The 17,479-nt window shown below is 41.9% G+C and overlaps 1 protein-coding gene across 7 annotated transcripts in view; it reads left to right on the forward strand.

Moving 5' to 3' along the window:
- Lclat1 (lysocardiolipin acyltransferase 1) overlaps positions 1-5,177 on the forward strand; it is a 208,624-nt gene extending 203,447 nt beyond the window's left edge. For all 7 annotated transcript variants that reach the window (XM_029554995.1, XM_008850947.3, XM_008850938.3 and 4 more), the window contains one exon: positions 3,936-5,177. In XM_029554995.1, coding sequence (XP_029410855.1) covers positions 3,936-4,435 — 500 coding nt within the window. In that variant the 3' untranslated portion in view covers positions 4,436-5,177. The remainder of the gene's footprint in view (positions 1-3,935) is intronic.
- The last annotated feature ends 12,302 nt before the right edge of the window (positions 5,178-17,479 follow it).

Genomic DNA, 17,479 nt, shown 5'->3' on the forward strand with positions numbered 1-17,479 from the left:
TTGGACTGACCTGAGACCCTGGCCGTGACCGTGCCACGCAGGGATGCAAAGGCTGATGGGGTGGGAATAAGCCCCAAGATTTCCCAGGGAGTGGATTGAGTAGCTGGGTTGTACTGGATGCACAGGATCAGGGAGTGGCAAGGTAAGCCTCGGAGCCCCAGAAAGAGGCTGGCAGCCCCAGAAAGAGGCTGGCAGGTGTTGCAGGACCAGGGAAGTAGAGGGAGGTGATGGCGGGGCCAGATCCAGTAGCAATGCTCCTGGGGCCCAAGGAAGCCACTAAGTTGGTCTGGGTGAAAAAGACCAGGAAGCAGTATTGGTTCCCCAGATGTCTGGGGCCCCAAGACTAGGAATGGCGCAGGGCCCAAACTAGGAGTAGAGAACAGCGGGGGAGATGGAAGTGTGAGTGTGGCTTGGGGAGTCAAAGCACGGAGGGCTGCACTATGGACTTACCCCAAGAGGTCTGAGGATGGGAGTGCAGGCTAGGAGAGTTAGCCGGTGGTGCAGGTCCAGGGAAGCAGAGAGAGGTGAGGGCAGGGCCAGGTCCAGAAGCGGTGCTCCTGGGTCCCAAGAAAGGGACTAAGTTGTTCTGGGTGCAAAGGATCAGGAAGCAGTATTGGTTCTCCAGGTGTCTGGACTTAAGCCTAATGTCTGGGAAGTGTAATCCCTTGAACCCTCAAAGAAATATACGGATGACTTTACTCTTTCGTTATATTTTCCTTTTGGGTGTTTAAGACTATACAGTTGGCCCAAATAAATCAATTTATCTTTACACTTAAGGTCATGTGAGGTTCTGTTCCTCAGGGATCACATAGGACTTGGAGGAGCTCTTGGCTCCTTTCTTTTACCATTTCATCTATGCGAAGATAAGTCAAAGGTCCTGCTCGACCATGTCTGACTTCACTTGGAAGTGTGAATGAGATGTTTCCTCTGAGTTGACCCTCCTCTTGTAGACTGGACACTGGTTCAAGTCCATCTGGTCTCCATGGCCTCCCTGAATAAGAGGATAGGTGACTCACCACAGTTACTGGACATTTTGAGAGCTGTTCCATAGTCCCCTGGAACTTAGCCGACCTTGGAGGGCAGGAAGCAAAAACTGTCCTTCAGGTTCCTCTGACCACATTAGTATAGGCCTCAAACTATGGCTGTTAAACATCCAAGAAGGTTAGTTCCACCATTCTGGTACTTTTAATTATTATGTGCTGTGTAGATAAGGCTTGGGTAAAAAACCAAATATTCTCAGATTAACTTTGACTAGATATATATTTTGTTCCTTAAAAAAGTTGACTGAACTATGACCATAGACATTTTAAGATTATGTGCATATTATTTTTGTCTCATCCTTTATATATCATATCAACCTAAACAGACCTTCATCACTTGCTTAGGCTTTCTCATTTTTTGTCTATTTAGGAAAATATCTCCATTCCCATATCTTTTTAACATCTTTTACAGTCTCATTTTCTTTTTTGAGAATTATGAGACATAATAGCATTAACAAATAAATTTTCCATCTGTTGTGAGACTTCTTTTCCTGGGGAAGGCTACGCAATGCTTATTCCCTTTCAAGGTTCTAGTGTTGAGCCAATGTTTGATTAAAGTTTTACTGGGGAACCAATGAATTTATTGAGCTTACTTACCGAGATAACTGTGGGGTTGCTGAGGTATATGTATGACCTGAAGGTTTGCACACTGGAAAGCCTTTATCCAGCATGGGTCATGCCTTGTCTTCCTAGCCTTCCCAAGATTGTATACTTTAGCCCTCCCCAAATCCAGGAAGCTGTGTGTGATTAGGGTCAAATTACATACAGTTGGAACCAGCCTTTTCTTAAATGGTCAATACATTGCCCCTTGCTAGCCCTGTTACAGTACTTTTACTTCAGCTTTGAGCCTAACCACTTCTCCTCTTTGATAGCAAACCTGTATGGCCTCATCTTTCTTCAGGTACACCTCTACTCATACTTTCTCCCTGAGCCTTCTTGTGTATCTGAGCTCTTCTATCCCATGTAAATAGTTTGCAGCTTTCCTAAGACGTGTTCCTCCAGCTCCGAGTCTAAGCTTTATTGAGATAGACATTTTTGTCTTTTACAACATAGCTTTTATTATGTGCTCATTATTTTTCTAAGACCATTAGGAAATCAAGCTAAAACCTGCTCCTTATACTAAAGTAAATCATAGCATAATAGAAATTGATAGTTACAGGAGACTTGAAGAACCATTCTTTTTTTTAAGTAATGGATTTAGTAGAAGGGGTGTGGTGGGATAAGGTAGGGAACCCTTCTTTGCCATTATTACTATTGAGGTAAAATTTAAGCACAGTGGAATATATTCAACTCAAGCACAGTTTGATGATTCTTAATCTACAATACTTCTGTCATCTTCCAAATTTCCTTATGTTCCCTTCTAGGCACTTCTCACCCACATATGAACCACTGTTTTGATTTCTGTCATCACAGATAAGCCCTTCCTGCATGATCTAGTTCTGCAAGAAATTAACTCCTCATCCAAAGTCCATCAATGGAAAGTGACCACTAGATAGAAGAGAGAGGGCTGGAGATTGATATAGTCATAGTACACTATATACACATATAAAAATGTCATAATGAAACCCATTATTTTATACAACTAATACTAATAAAAATTTTAAATTCTTTCAGTGAAGGTAACACAGTACCAAAGACAGCAACATTCAGAGATAGTATGAACAAGTGCTGTGCCCTTGGGCAAACCACTAAGTTTCTCTGGGCCTCATGTGCAAGATTCAGTTGAGTAGTGAGGGTGGGAGTAAGGGGATGTGTGTGTGTGTGTATGTGTGTGTGTGTGTGTATGCCTAATCATGTGTGTCAAGGCCAGAGTAGGCTGTCAGATGTTTTCCTCTGAGTCGGTGTACTGACTCTAAGCTCAAAGGCCCCACCATCTGCTCAGTGCCTGAGCCTAAAACAAGCCGGCCCCGTCCTCTCCATCTTTCCTCACCCTTCCTCCTCCAGTTGACCACTATATCACATGAGTTCTTGTACCCTTTCTGGATAGGTCTCTTCCTTTGGCATTCTGACCTGTTGTAATAGCCACAGTTTTTTGCTCCTGGTCACACTGCTCTTGCCACTGCCTCTAGGATAGTCCTTGCTTCTGTATTTAAAATTCTGTGCCTCTCTCTCTCCACCATTCAAGATGCTTCTCTGCCATTTACAGTGCTTAAATTCTGAATTTGGACAACATAGGGCCTGTACTGTATGCTCCCAGCCTGTTTCTAGTGTCCTGTTCCCATGGTGCTCTCTATCACCCCTTCATCTGCAGAATCTGCCCCCCCGACCCCATCTCCTCCTATGTCCCTTTGGGGCTGTTAGACCTTATGCATACCTATTATCAAAATGTTGGAGACATCTTGAAGCACACCAGAGACAGTTTTACCATTTCTTCATCTTCAGCATCTGGCATATAATTCTTTAAAACAACTTGTTACTAGGCAGAATGTTTCAGGTCTTGATCTTTAAAACTTCAAGTTATGCTTATAAAGAAGAGAGAGATTTTCATGTGTTTCTGACTATTCAGGTCTGGATCTGAAGTTTCCTTTTCAGTAATTAACTTGTTAATATTAAGCTAAACATGAGAACATTTGTTTTTATTTGGAGAAAATATATGAGTAAAAGTTGTCAGGGTAGTGAATCCTATGGCTGAAGGGCTAGTCTGTTGTTTCTAATTCCTATCGCAGCTCAAGCTTACTGTGTAGATTCATTTAGTTGTAGAATACAGATTACCATTTTTGGGAATGAAGATAATTTCTTTCTAAAGGTCTTTGTGGTAATTAGCAAACAGGAAAAAAAGCTAAAAACGGCTGGTAAATATTGACCCAAGTGCCCCAAAACACCGGTATTTTTAGCCCTTGTTTGTTCATCGTGGTTCACTCTGTCCTGATTTTTTGTGTTCTTTTCAAAACCTAGGTAAAAACCTTGATGCTATCCATGACGTCACCGTGGCATATCCGTACAACATTCCTCAAACTGAGAAGCACCTGCTCCTTGGAGACTTCCCCAAGGAAATCCACTTCCATGTCCGACGGTACCCAGTCAATACCCTTCCCACATCCAAGGAGGACCTTCAACTCTGGTGCCACAAGAGGTGGGAAGAGAAAGAAGAGAGGCTGCGGTCCTTCTACCAAGGAGAGAAAAACTTCCACTTTACTGGGAAGAGTGCAATTCCACCTTGCAAGTCTGAGCTCAGAGTCCTTGTGGTCAAGCTGCTGTCAATGCTGTACTGGACCGTGTTCTGCTCTGCAATGTGCCTCCTCATATATTTGTACAGTCTTGTTCGGTGGTATTTTATAATCAACATTGTGTTCTTCGTGCTGCAGGAGAGAATATTTGGTGGACTGGAAATCATCGAACTTGCATGTTATCATTTTTTACACAGGCAGCCACATTTAAATTCAAAGAAAGAGTAAGATGAAATGTTCAGTGAAAACCTAGGGGATACTTTGGAAATGCTGTAAGCCTTTGTAAGCTCGGATGATTTTTGCATGACTGTCAATATTTCTTACTATCATCATTATTTGTTAAAGATATTTTGCACTTAATTTTATGGGGAAAATATTGCTATGATTTTCTTTTTAAAAGATCTGAATGTAATTCCAATGCTGCGTATGTAGCAGGGATTGATCGCTGTGAAATAACTAGGGCCAGAATATCATAAAACAATCATCAAGCTGTTGAGACAAGATGCACACAGGCTTCTCTGAAAGGGCCACCCTGTTTCCTGACAGGCTCCCAGACCAGAGACAGGTCTGATACTCATGAACACCAACCCAACACACACCCTTCCCCCAGGAATCCAGGCAGGTGGTGCCCCAGCTCCTTCCCTGGGCACTGTCCATCCTTTCTATGCCAACCAGTCCCATCTCATCCCTCCTTAAGATGAAAAGCCAGAGCAATCTTGTCCTTGTACTGATCCCCATTTGATAGGAAGCCCTTCATTCGTCATAGTATCTTGTGCTGACTGAAATGTCAGAAAACCACCTGTGCCCTTTCCTCACCTGGAAATTACACCTGCACATCTCAGGGAGCAACCACAGACTCTCCATTGGAAACCTTAGTTTGAATGTTAAAAGACAGGAATTGGTTGAGCTTGTTCTTTCTTGTACTCAACCCTGCTTGATTTCCTTACAGCTTGTTGGCAGGCGAAACTTCTTCTCCATTAAAAATGGGATTCATGTAGTCACATACTTTTTTAAAGATGCATTTGAAGAATATTATTCTTATGCAATGGTTATTGCAGGCAGAAACTGTCTTGTGAAATATTTATTATTAGAAATATTTATTATTAGAAAATGTTAAAACCTCCCCCAAAAGAAAAGTTTCGTGTTTTCTGTGTGTGCGTAAGTATCTAACGTCTGTCATTAGAACAACAACAAAAATGCCTACTGATGAAGTGGTTTATCCTAAATTATTCAGCCCTTGATCCTTGATAAACTTTACTCTTACAGCCAAAAATTGCCACATAGAATGACCCGTTTACAGTGATAGCAAGGAAGCTCTCACTTTTTAGTCCTTTTTCAGTAGTAATGTTTAACCCATGTTGGCCAGCTGTTTGCCAAATATTCCTGTCATTTGGAGGCACTGAAAATCCAGCAAACCCATGCTCCAGTGTCCTGAGGCTAGAGAAGCATGTGGCCATTGTTTCCACTCCACTAGAGCTGCACGTTCCTGGCTTGTCATGAGCTAGGGATAGCGGGCAGAGCTGCAGAGCACATGAGGCACTTAAAATTGTCCAGTTCTTAGCAGATCTGTCAGCTTTCCTCCTCCGCTGAACCAGCTTCACCAGAGCTACTTACCACTCTGTGTGCTCTTTAGGCATGAATGCACTTCCTTAATGACATCTTGTTTTTGCTTGACAGTGACTTTTACCCAACATTTGAATCATGCTTTCAGTAAAAGGTAAGCACACAGTGGGCTGAACGCACTGTGCAGGTTCTTTGAGAAAGTAGGTTCTTTGGGACAGAACACTGTTGGCTTATCGTGGTTTGTTTTGTTGAAATTTTTTTTTTCTTATTCAGAGAGTATTAACTAGTGCCGCTAGTAAAACGGACCAGCCCATATTTAACTACTTGCTCAAAGGTCATTTTAATCCTGCTGGGAGTTTACTAATTAGTTACTATGCACATCTACTTCTAACATAGGTGTTTAACTTTGTAATTTTTAAGGTTAAAAACCAAAACAAGAAAAGCCTTTTTTTCTTTCCTTTAATGAGAAAGGCTTCTAATTTAAGTTTTTCTAAAACTTCCTTAAATCACATTTAAACACAGAAATAATTTAACAATCAAAATTGCGCTTGTCCCAGGTAAAAGAGAAAAGCCAAGTAAGCTCTCTGCCCACAGGAGTGGGATGGATGTGGCCCCGCCCCTTGCTGACTCACCAGGCCCATAGGTAAGGAGAGACTTCCGTTTGCATGTATGGTCCTCTTTTAAATGGGACAATCTTTTTTTTTCTCTCTCTGTTGATCATAGAAAGTATGTTTAAGGTTTAAAAAAAAAAAAAAACCTTAATTTTATTGATCTCAAATTCATAATTCTAAGTATACCACTAAAACTGGAGAATGTAGATACTACACTTTCTTTAAGAGAAGCATCTTCAAAAGAAAAAAAAAATCCCTTTTTACATATGGTTTTTAAATTACAATTTTTGTTCTTATCTACACATTTAGCTGTGTTAAAACCTTTATTTAAAAACATTTTTTAAACAATAGCTAATGATTTTGAGCTTAGAACTGTTTTAAATCAATATTAGAATGTCACATATAAGCAAATGTTGCCTCCATTAATCTGCTAGGTCTTGGAACCGCTCCCGCCTTCACCCCCGCCTTCACCCCCCACCTTCACCCCTCGCCTTCACACACACACACACCCCACACCCCACCCATCCCCCTTCACCCATGGAACTTCCTGCTCTCAGGGCTCAAAGTGGCCTCAGTGGCTCTGAAACTGTGAAGGAAGAATTGATGACCCTCTTCACACTTGCATCTTTCATGCTTCTAAAACCAAGGCCACATGGAAGACCCTGTCAAGTTCAGCTACCAGTTTTGGCCCACGCCTTCACCCCTCACCTTTGCCTTCCATCTTTCCCTTCCACCTTCACCTCCTAGCTTTGCCTCCCTCCTTCACCCAGGGCTCAGAGCAGCTGAAGTCCTGCCATGCCTCCTGCTTCCTGTGACAGTGAGCCCAATGGACCAAAATGCCCACAGTGCTGTCTGCCATTTGTCCACTTGCCAAATTTACTATTCTGAATGCTTCTAAGTATAGCAGTTATTGTTTATTTATGACACAAACTATTACACTTAAAATAGGACCCTAAAAGGAGGGGAACTGGCTAGGTGACAAGTTATTACAACTAGACATCTTTGATGAAATAGGCCTGAGGAATCCTGAAATTTAATCAAAGAACATGGTAGATGACCAAAAAACAAACCTAAATGAGTAAATGTCTGAAAGAGCTCATCACTGAAGACTCCCAATAAAGTTTTCCCTTATTATGCTATGAAAACATAGAGAAAACTAGCCTCTACTCAAGTACAGCAAAGGTAGCCACTGCAACAGCACCATGTGAAGAATCTGCACCACATGAAGACTCATACACCGAAAGCCAGCACTGGGTTCTGCAGATTCCCATTTCACCAGCTCTTCAAGCTCTGGCCCAGCATCAACACCCCAGCACACTTTTGATTAGGGCTAATGGAGGGAGCCTGTTGGTGTTAAATTGTTTACATTTCTTTATATAAACAATGTTCTTTATGTGCCTTAGTTATGGGGTCCGTTTCTTTTTCCTATTCCAAGAATTCTGTAATGTGTTCTTAGATATAAAGTCTCTCCTTGTTACTCACTAGGAGGAAAATGGTCTCAGCACTGGTTAATTAAAAAAAAAAAAAAAAAGAAAAGAAAATGTAACTTGGAGAAGAGAGCTCAATGCTGAGCTAGTGACTGCCTGTGAGTTCTTATTTATACTGTAGAAGATGAAAATGGCTTGGCCACAAAACAAACTTCAGACTAGACATGGCCCTAAAGTTGTCTTGTACCTACCTTAAATTTTTAGTTCAGAATCTTGATCTTGGTAAGTCGTTTATTAAAAGATCATTATGTGTAGAAAACCAAGTTTTAAAAATGATTCACAGAATGGCCTTAGTTTTCAATGTCCACTGGTGTGTTTGTAAGTTATCTATCATACATCCGGAATAAAGTGGAGTGAGTTAAGTCATTTACAAGTGTATGTGATTTTGTTTTACAGCAATGACAGAAATGAAAGGTCATAGTACTGTTGTTTCCTACATTGTTCAGGATTAGTTTGTGCTGTTAAGAAAGGTTGGGACTCAGATTTTAAGAAAAAGTGTTCTAAGTTAGAACAGACTGTACTGATCCCATCATTGAAAAGATCCAGGGGATACAGTTGAATTCATGTCCCAGTATCAACAGAACTTGATTTTCCTCAGGACAATTCCATAAGTATGGAACAATCCTGCTTAAAGGCGACAACAACAACAAAAAAGGATTCCATGTCCCTCCCCTCACCTCGCAGTCAGGGAGAATAACTCTGAAAGCAAATCTTGAAACATGACAAATGTATAAAGAACATTCTTAGTGAAAAGAAATAAAGCATCACGGAACCTGTTGTTAGCTCTAATGCCTGCTCTGTGGTTCTCCAGTGAGCTAGTATTCCCTGGGAAAGAGGCACATGTACCAAAAGAGTATTGATCCCAAGGACTAGGTCAGAGGGGTTGTGGGACTCCCAAGTCCCATTAAGGAAAAGGAGACTATGGACTTCAAGCTACCCTGTTCATCTCTAGCTTGACACATTTCACTAATATTAATTATGCCAAGGGCTCAAGCTATAGATTTCTTATGTAGGGACCTCAAATGCCAACCATGGATATAGAAACTTTACATATACAGTGATCTAAGTGCTAAGATATAAAGTTACTAAAAAGACAACTTGTGTTCTCCTGCCAGTGTAGATTTGACTGATAGGATCCAAATAGCGGCATGACACATACATCCTCTGTGTTTAAGTCTGGTAGGAAATAAAAAGATAGACTGCCTTCCTGGGGGCCAAACAACACCAAATCAAATCTCAGTTCTTATTCCAGAACAGTCACTCTGAAATACAGTGTGGGTCACATCCCCGTCTTACTCCCCACCCTCCAGAGCTTGGGATGGAGTTTGTTCCGCTAGACTACTATCTGAAAGATGGGGAGGGATGTACTTTAAGACAAAAATCAGATAACTTTTGTTGAGAGTAGCACAGATTGATGCTGGATGGCCAAAGTGACCACAAATATCTACCACATTTATTAAACTTCCCAAATCTAGTGGAGGCTAGAGCAGGGGGGCATGCAAGGCTCTCAGGCTCAACATAGGGAGAGACATCTGGAAGCTTAACAGACATGTTTGGAAAGCCCAGGGTTCCCTAGAGCTGTATGTAGAAAGTCTCATCAATAATTAGTCAGCCTGAATGGGACATGGTAGCACATTCCTGTAATCCCAGCACTTTGGAGGCTGAAGCAAGAGGATCATGATGTTAGGCTATCCGGAATGACAAGGAGATCCAAGCCAGCCTGTGCTACACAGCAAGACACTGTCTGAAAAAGAGGGGGTGGGCTACTGGGAAGATAGTCTAGTCAGTAAAGTACTTGTGTTATAAGCATAAGGACCTGAATGCAATCCCCAGAACCCATATTTAAAAAGTCAGGGTCTTCGCCCTATTTGTAACTCCAACAATGGGGAAGCTTAGGCATTCAGATTCCCAAGGCTTACCAACCAGACAGCCTACCCTAATTATTGAGCTCCAGGCCAGTGAGAGACCCTGTCTCAAAGAAAAAGGTAGATGGCACCTAAGGAACTATACCTGTTTGTTTTCTGACTTACACACACATGCACATGTACCTATACACATGTATGTGCACAGACATGTACATGTACATACCCACAAAATAAAAAATAATCAGTCCATCTTAATTGGATAGTGATTGCCTCCTGAACATCATCTAGATTTGAGCAAGGCAGCATTGAGAACACTTTTCTTCCTAGAGGAAGTTTGCTGGGGTGTAAATTCTACTTTTCCAATGTCTGTCCCTGTTGGCTGGTATGATTCTCATTTGCCCGGCACCACAGGCTTGGAATCTTGCATAATCCCTCATTCCTCCCTCTCCTGCCTGGACATGCAAGCTGCTGATACACCTGTCTTGTTCTCTGGAGCCTTTCCTTGTGTTCATCACACCACACCTATCCAATCAGACCTGAGCAAGCCTGGGCCCCTTCTTACTCAGGTTCACCACATCAGTCTCAGCACACAGAACCCACAGATCTTACCACAATGCCATTTTAATTATGGATGCTCCCTTCTCGGCCCTCAGTGCTTCCTAATGGCTATTGCACAGTTCATATACCTCTACCTAGCTCAGGCTTTTCCCCGTGTGAAGCACTTAATACCAGCATGGCTGGCTGCCCAAGCCACACTTAAGTCTCATCTCCAAACCTCATCATGTTCATGCTTTTCCCAGCACCTGTGAAAAGTGCTTTCTTAACCCAAGTCTTAACAAACCTCACTTCTTCTCTGAATTCTTCCCAATCAATCTAGCTGAAAATGTCCTCCCGGTCTCTTCATGAATAATCTTTCTCTGCAACAGTGTCTTGACTGTATCACACATTATCTTAGGTCATAGTTACTTTCTGGTCTTACAACCTCAGCTGGATTATAAGCTTCTGGAAAGCCAAGATAAGGGTAGCTCATATTTCTCTTATCCCAAACTGTTCAGCCCAACCATGGTTTTTGCACAATAAATTTTTCATGGTAAAATTTCTTGGAAGTCATTTACAAAAGCATCTGTTCCAAAGCAAGTTGAGTGTGGAAGTTCACATGTACAACATGAAAACCAGTAACTGAGGTGGAAGCTCGTCTATTTCTGCCTTTTTCATTGATATCACTTATCGATATATATTAGCATCTGAACTCTTAAAAGCAGAAAAGTTGAAAGGCATGGTGGCACCCGCCTAAATACCAGCACTCAGGAGAAGGAGGAAAGCGGATCTCTGTGAGTTCAAGGCCAGCCTGGTCTGCATAACGAGTTCCAGGCCAGCTGGGGCTACAGGGAGACCCTGTCTCAAAAAGACAAAAAAAAAAAATATATATTTTCTAATTGAGCAAGAAATATTTTCTAATTGAGCTCACCATCCTGCACCCTCACCTCAGCACCTCAGGAGGAAAATTCACCACTATCTAATATCTGCACTATCCCTGACCCACAGTCTTGCTTCTATAAACCTATTCCTCAAACACACTGCCCAAAATATTGCAAGATGCATCATACAGCTCTTCCCTGTGGCTTTGTAAAAATGAAAAACAAGCTTAAATGTCTAGAAGATTGATGAAATCATCCCTGTTTTACATAATTATATGACTGTGTTCTGTGTAGTTGTACAGGGGCCTGAAGCAGGGAAGTTTATCTCCAGGGTATTATATTAAGTTAAACAAGAAAGGAAAGTATTAACACCTTTTCTACAAAACTGTTCAGATACACTTATGGGCTGGATATGGTAGTACATTCCTGTAATCCCAGCCCTCTGGAGACTGAGGCAAGAAGATCGAATTCAAGGGGAAAAAATAAGAAAGGAGTTTAGGTTAGCCTTGGCTACATAGGAAGACCTTGTTTTAAAAACTAATCGGGCTAGAGCAATAGCTCTAGGTTAAGAGCACTGGCTACTCTTGCAGAGGATCTGGGTTTGATTCCCAGCACCCACATGGCAGCTAACAACTGTCTATAACTACAGTTCCAGGAGATCTGATGCCCTCTTCTGGCCTCTGCAGGCATTGCACAACATGGGTGCACTTACAAATATGCAGGCAGACATTCATACACATAAAATAAAAACAAATATATAAACAAGTAAATAATTTCTAAAAATCATACTAAAAAAAAAAAAAGAAAGTGATGCAGAACTGGCAAGATGGTGCAAAGGGCTGAAGCACTTGCCATGCAAGTCTGACAATCTGAGTTTGATCCCTGGTACCCAGATAGAAGAAAGTGAGAACTGACTCCTGAAAATTGTCCTTTGCCCTCCACATGCACACACACTAAAATAATAAACTATATTTTGAAAATAATTTTAAGTGATAATATAATAAACTTATATTAAAAATTAAAGATAATTTTAAAACAATTCAAAGTGAAATGGCTATTGTCTTAGTCAGTTTAAGCTGTTAAGACATCAAAAACTGATAGTATTTGCTCAGTTCTGGAGGTTGGGGGTGCTAGTTGAGGCACCTGGGAAGGCAGCAAGGAAAGCCCACTTCCTGGTTTAATAAACAAGTGTAGCTATGTCTTCAACATGGTGGAAGGGGTGAGGATCTCTCCAACTTTGTTTATATAATGATACTAATACTAATACTATTCACCAGTGCTCCATACCCACCACCTAATAGCCTCCCAGAGGTCCCACCACCTAACATCATCACCTTGGGGCATGAATTTTGGGGACATGCACACAAACATTCAGACCACAGCAGCTAGGCATGTTGAGCATACCTTTTGTATTATACACTTGACTTTGACAACAGGTTAATATTTTACATTATTATAAAATTAAGTTTGAAAACAGAATGTAATCTCTAAAAATCAAAATGGGGGTGGGGGGGCTGGAGAGATTGCTCCATGGTTAAGAGCATTGGCTGCTCTTGCAGAGGACCCAGTTTCTGTTCCTAGCACCCATATGGCCACTAACAACTATTCATAACTCCAATTCCAGGGGAATCTGATGCCCTCTTTTGACCTCCATGGGCATTGCATGCCATGGGTGCATTTACATACATGCAGGCAATAATACACTCATATACAAAAAATAAAAATAATAAATACAATTTTTTTAAATCAGAAGGAAAATGAAACAAACCTAACTTAAATCAATTTTGTAGCTTAATCATACAGAGGAAAATTGTCTCGGGTACTTATAATATATGCCCCAATAGTAAATAACCCAAAGACTAAAGGACTACCAGAAAAACTCTGAAATTGTTTTATCATTATCTTGTTAGTAATGGTATCAGGTTATTACCTGAAGCTATTGTGTTTATTGTAGTTATGATGATGGTATAAGGAATCAAATTTTTCAGTACAAAAGATATAAAAATATAAAATTAAAAATAAGTTAAAACCCTATAATCCTAAGTGTTTCTTTAAAAACTTCAACTCTCCATTGCAGAGGCTCATTATTAATGATTAACCAGTAGCAACGAGCACTCTTGTGCCCATTTTCCACTAAGAGAAACCAGGGGTTCTCAGGCAAATGACTGAGTCTAGGTGATACTGAAAATCAAGGAAGTTCATAAAGACTACTGAGGCCACATCAAAGGAACTGAGGAATCAACATAAAGGGACTCCGTTAACCAAAGACCAGCAACTGGAACAGTAGTAACAGTAACAGAAATAGATAGACATGCATGTGACTTAGTAAAACCCGAGAACAAATGATGCCCAGTAAGTACACATACGGATATATTTGAATAATTCTAGGTAACCAATTCATTACTGTAAAAACTGGCATATAAATGAAGATAAAAGCATGCAGATTTTTTTTCCTATATGAACTCTATGTCAAGCTAAACGACTAAGGTAGGAAAATTTCTTTGCATAGAGAATCTGATGTCTAGAAACAAACCCACGTATCTACAGTCAGAAATGCCGAGAATGCACAGTGGGAAAAAGACACTCTCTTCAACAATGGTGTTGGGAAAACTCCATATCCCCATGGAAGAAAAAAAAGCCAATAAATAAAAAATAAAACTGAACTCCTACCAGATACCAAAACCAATGAAAAAATGGATTTAAGACTTCTATGGAAAACCTGAAACTGTAAGCCTCCTAGAACAGGTGTATGACACTGATCTTGGCACTGGTTTCCCATACAAGACACCAAAAGCTCAGGCAACAAAATTAAAGGCAGGCAATCTACAGGATCAGAGAAAATATTCGCAAACCAGGGATATATATGATAAGGGATTCTTATATATATATAAGTGTGTGTGTGTGTTAATATAAAAATACTATGCAACACAATTCAATTATAAACCAAAAAGCAGTGCTTGAGAAGACATTTTCCCAAACACAACAAATGAGCAGCAAACAGCATATGAAAAGATACTCAGCATCATTTTCTGGAAAATGCAAATCAAGATTACAGTAACTGTCACGTCTCACCCCTGCCAGAATCGCTGTTATTAAAACAAAGCAGAACACATGAGTGTTGTTGCAAATGTGAAGAAATTTCATCCCACTGTCAGTGGAAATAAAATATTGCGACCACTACTGAAAGCAGCATGGAGGTTTCTTAAAAATTTTTAAATAGAACCACTATATGATCTGGCAGCCAGCAAACCCCCCCCCATGCTTTTCTATATAAAAAGCTGAAATCAAAAATATTTGTACCATGTTCGTAATAGCAGTGTCTACAATACCCAAAATAAGGGTCAGCCCAAACAACGAGTGAATAACAAAACCTGATACAAACACACATACAATGAAATTTTATTTGGCTATTTATGGCAACATCAGTAAACTTGGAAGACAGTATGCTGTGAGTAGCTTTGAGTCAGCTTCTTCAGAAGCAACCAATGTTAAGCTCTACAGTGGTTACAGCAGCAGGTCATTTAGCCCCAGGGCAGTCTCAGAGCTGAATGGCCAGTGTGAGAAGCCCATTCTGCTTCAGGTATCTGCCCAGGGAACCCTGCAGAGGAGGGAAGGGACATCTTCCCAGGGTGGGTTGCTAACTGTCCAGAGCCTTCTAGCCAAAACTAGTCCCTCAACAGGGACAGGAAGTGCCCCAGTGGAACACACATTAAACATGCAGGCTCTGCTTCCACCAATGGGATGGCCCAAAGGCCTCCCTCCCTCAACAAGCTCTCCTAGGAAGACCCATTGCATCACCTCAACAAGGACTCCCATTTGTGGAAAGAAAATCAGGCCAGGGCAGGGCTCTCTAGCCCAAGACCCTGTCTCCACTACCTCAAGATCAGGGCCTTTGAATCTGGTGCATGGGGAATCACTACACAGTTTTCATACCTGCAGTCATGCCCCACCCCCCAGGACTCCATTTAATGGGTCAGGTAGACAGCCTGGATTGCCAGGGCTTTACAAGCTTCCAGCAGACTGGAATTAGGAGCCAGCATGCTGTTCTAAGACATCAGAATCAAGGCTTACACTTCTAGAAGCACTGGGTGAAGTTGACTTCATTTGTAAATACACTATCTGTTACTAGATAGGCATTGGCTTAGAACTGAGAGGAAGCAAAGATAAAAAGCTTTATTCTTAGCCCTTCAAATACTGGTTTACCCCTTCCTTCCAAAACAGTAACAAACAAAAACACTGTTTATGAAGTGCCACCTTCCAGGGTATGAAGCCAGCTGGGGAGAGATGAGGACAGTATATCAGAGATGGCCTCTTATGCTAAGGCTTAGCTTGCTCTGGTGCCAAAATTTGTGTGCAAGCCCCAGGAACCCAGCTCGTGAGCAGAGGCCACCAACACCACGAGGCCACCTCCCTCTTTACTGACAATGGAACATATATGTTCCCTTTATTGACATTTTGTCCCAGGGGTTGGCTGGAGAGAGAATCCTCTTCAACTCCCCCATTCTGGAAGGTTGAAACTCGCTGGCAATGCCCTTTGCTGAGCAGCCTCTGCCAATGGAGGGCAGACTCTATTCCTCAAGTTGGTCCCTGTGGGTGTAGGGAGAGGGTCTGGAATAGCAATGTGGTCAACGACAGTGCACAGGACAAATGGGTGGTTGGGCCTGCAGCCAGGTGACAGCACACACAGGGTTTGAGGAAGCAAAGAGGACCTTGGAAGAGCCTAGAAGACCCCCCCCTCCTCCCCTGCTTTCAGATGACTTCATTCTTTCCCAGGCTGCCCATGACCACAGAATCAGCTGCCCCAGGAAGCAGCAGCTTGAGGGCCAACTCAAGAGAGCCCACAAGATGAAGAGGTTGCTGTGGAAACGGTGGCGGAAGACCAAGGACAGGCTGCGTGGGAGAGAACCTGTGCAGCCGCCAGAATCTGCCGGCACTTGGTTCAATGTGCGCCAGTTTCAAAGTTCTAACAGTATTTTGACAAAGACTCTTGGGGGTTTCCCGTGTGCACTGAGCTCCATGATTTACCTAATCAAGTCTTTGCTGGCTTCCATAGGAAACCTGGGAAAGCCTGATCTGCAATGGAGGTCCCAAGATCCCGCTGCATATGGAAAGCTTGTAGGACGTTTATTAAACACAGGCAGCTGCCCTGCCATACATTCCACCCCCAGAATGAGGCAGGTACCTCACCATGTGATTCTCAGGCTCAAAGGACTGGAAATCAGGAATTCCAAGGGATGCTTCCCCAAGGAGGGCCTGGGGCCCTGAGAAGTCTCTCGAAGGGCGCAGGGCATGCACTCCAGGAGCCCCCAGTACAGCCCTGCAGCATGGAGCTCCTCTACAGCCCACAAGACCTGAGGGCAGAGATGGGATCTGATTCCTCTTGGCGACACATTAGCACCCTAGAAACACCTTGCCCCTCCAATTCATTTGAACTAAAAACCAAACAAGCAAGCAAAAACCCCACCCAAGATCCTGTTTTAGCTTTCTCTCCCTAAGCCTGAGGCTAAGATACATCATGAGTGACAGGCACAAACCACCTCCCCTTCTCACAGGCCCAGAGTGGAAGCCCAAGAATGGCAAGAATGTGCCTGCAATCCCTGAACTCCTGGGACAGCTTGACAACACTTCTCGCACAGCCCCATTCAAAACTTGGTTTATCAACTATTTCAAATGCCCCATAATTTTTCAGAAATATATAAACAAGTCAAATTTATTTTTGAGCTACCCTATGCTTTCATACTGTGTGAAGTGCTCTGTCTTGTCTGTGTGTGTTCCAGGAAGTCCTTCTGTGTTTACTTGTGTGGAAGTCATCAAGGATTACAGTGTGCTTTCCCAGCACTGAGCAGAGCCTGGGGTGGAAATAGGCCCTTGAGGACCAGGGCAGGCTCTACAGAGAGAGGGGTGTTGGAGAGCTCCAAATCTTTTAGCAGTGTAGAGTGCAGGTCTTTTATTAGCGTTGTAAACCGTTGGCCAGAATATTCTAGACAAAAAAAAAAAATCTAGAATCTTATAGAAATATTGGTTTTGGTCCTGAGACCTCTAAACTCTTGAAAATTACTCAGGAAGACTCCAAATACTTGTATCTGAGCTATATCTACCAACATCTACTGTGCAAATATCTGAATATTTATAAAAATGTTTTTATTTAAAACAAGAAATCTATTACATGGTAACATAAATGATCCACTTGTATGAAAATAACAATTTTTCCAAACAAATGCTAAGTGAGAAACATGACATAATTTTGCATTTTGTTCATTTCTTTTATGTTACTGGAAGACACACGCCTTTAATCCCAGCACTCGGGAGGCAGAGGCAGGCGGATCTC

The sequence above is a fragment of the Nannospalax galili genome, unplaced genomic scaffold, assembly GCF_000622305.1.
Source record: "Nannospalax galili isolate Female #2095 unplaced genomic scaffold, S.galili_v1.0 scaffold1331, whole genome shotgun sequence".
Taxonomy (NCBI): domain Eukaryota; kingdom Metazoa; phylum Chordata; class Mammalia; order Rodentia; family Spalacidae; genus Nannospalax; species Nannospalax galili.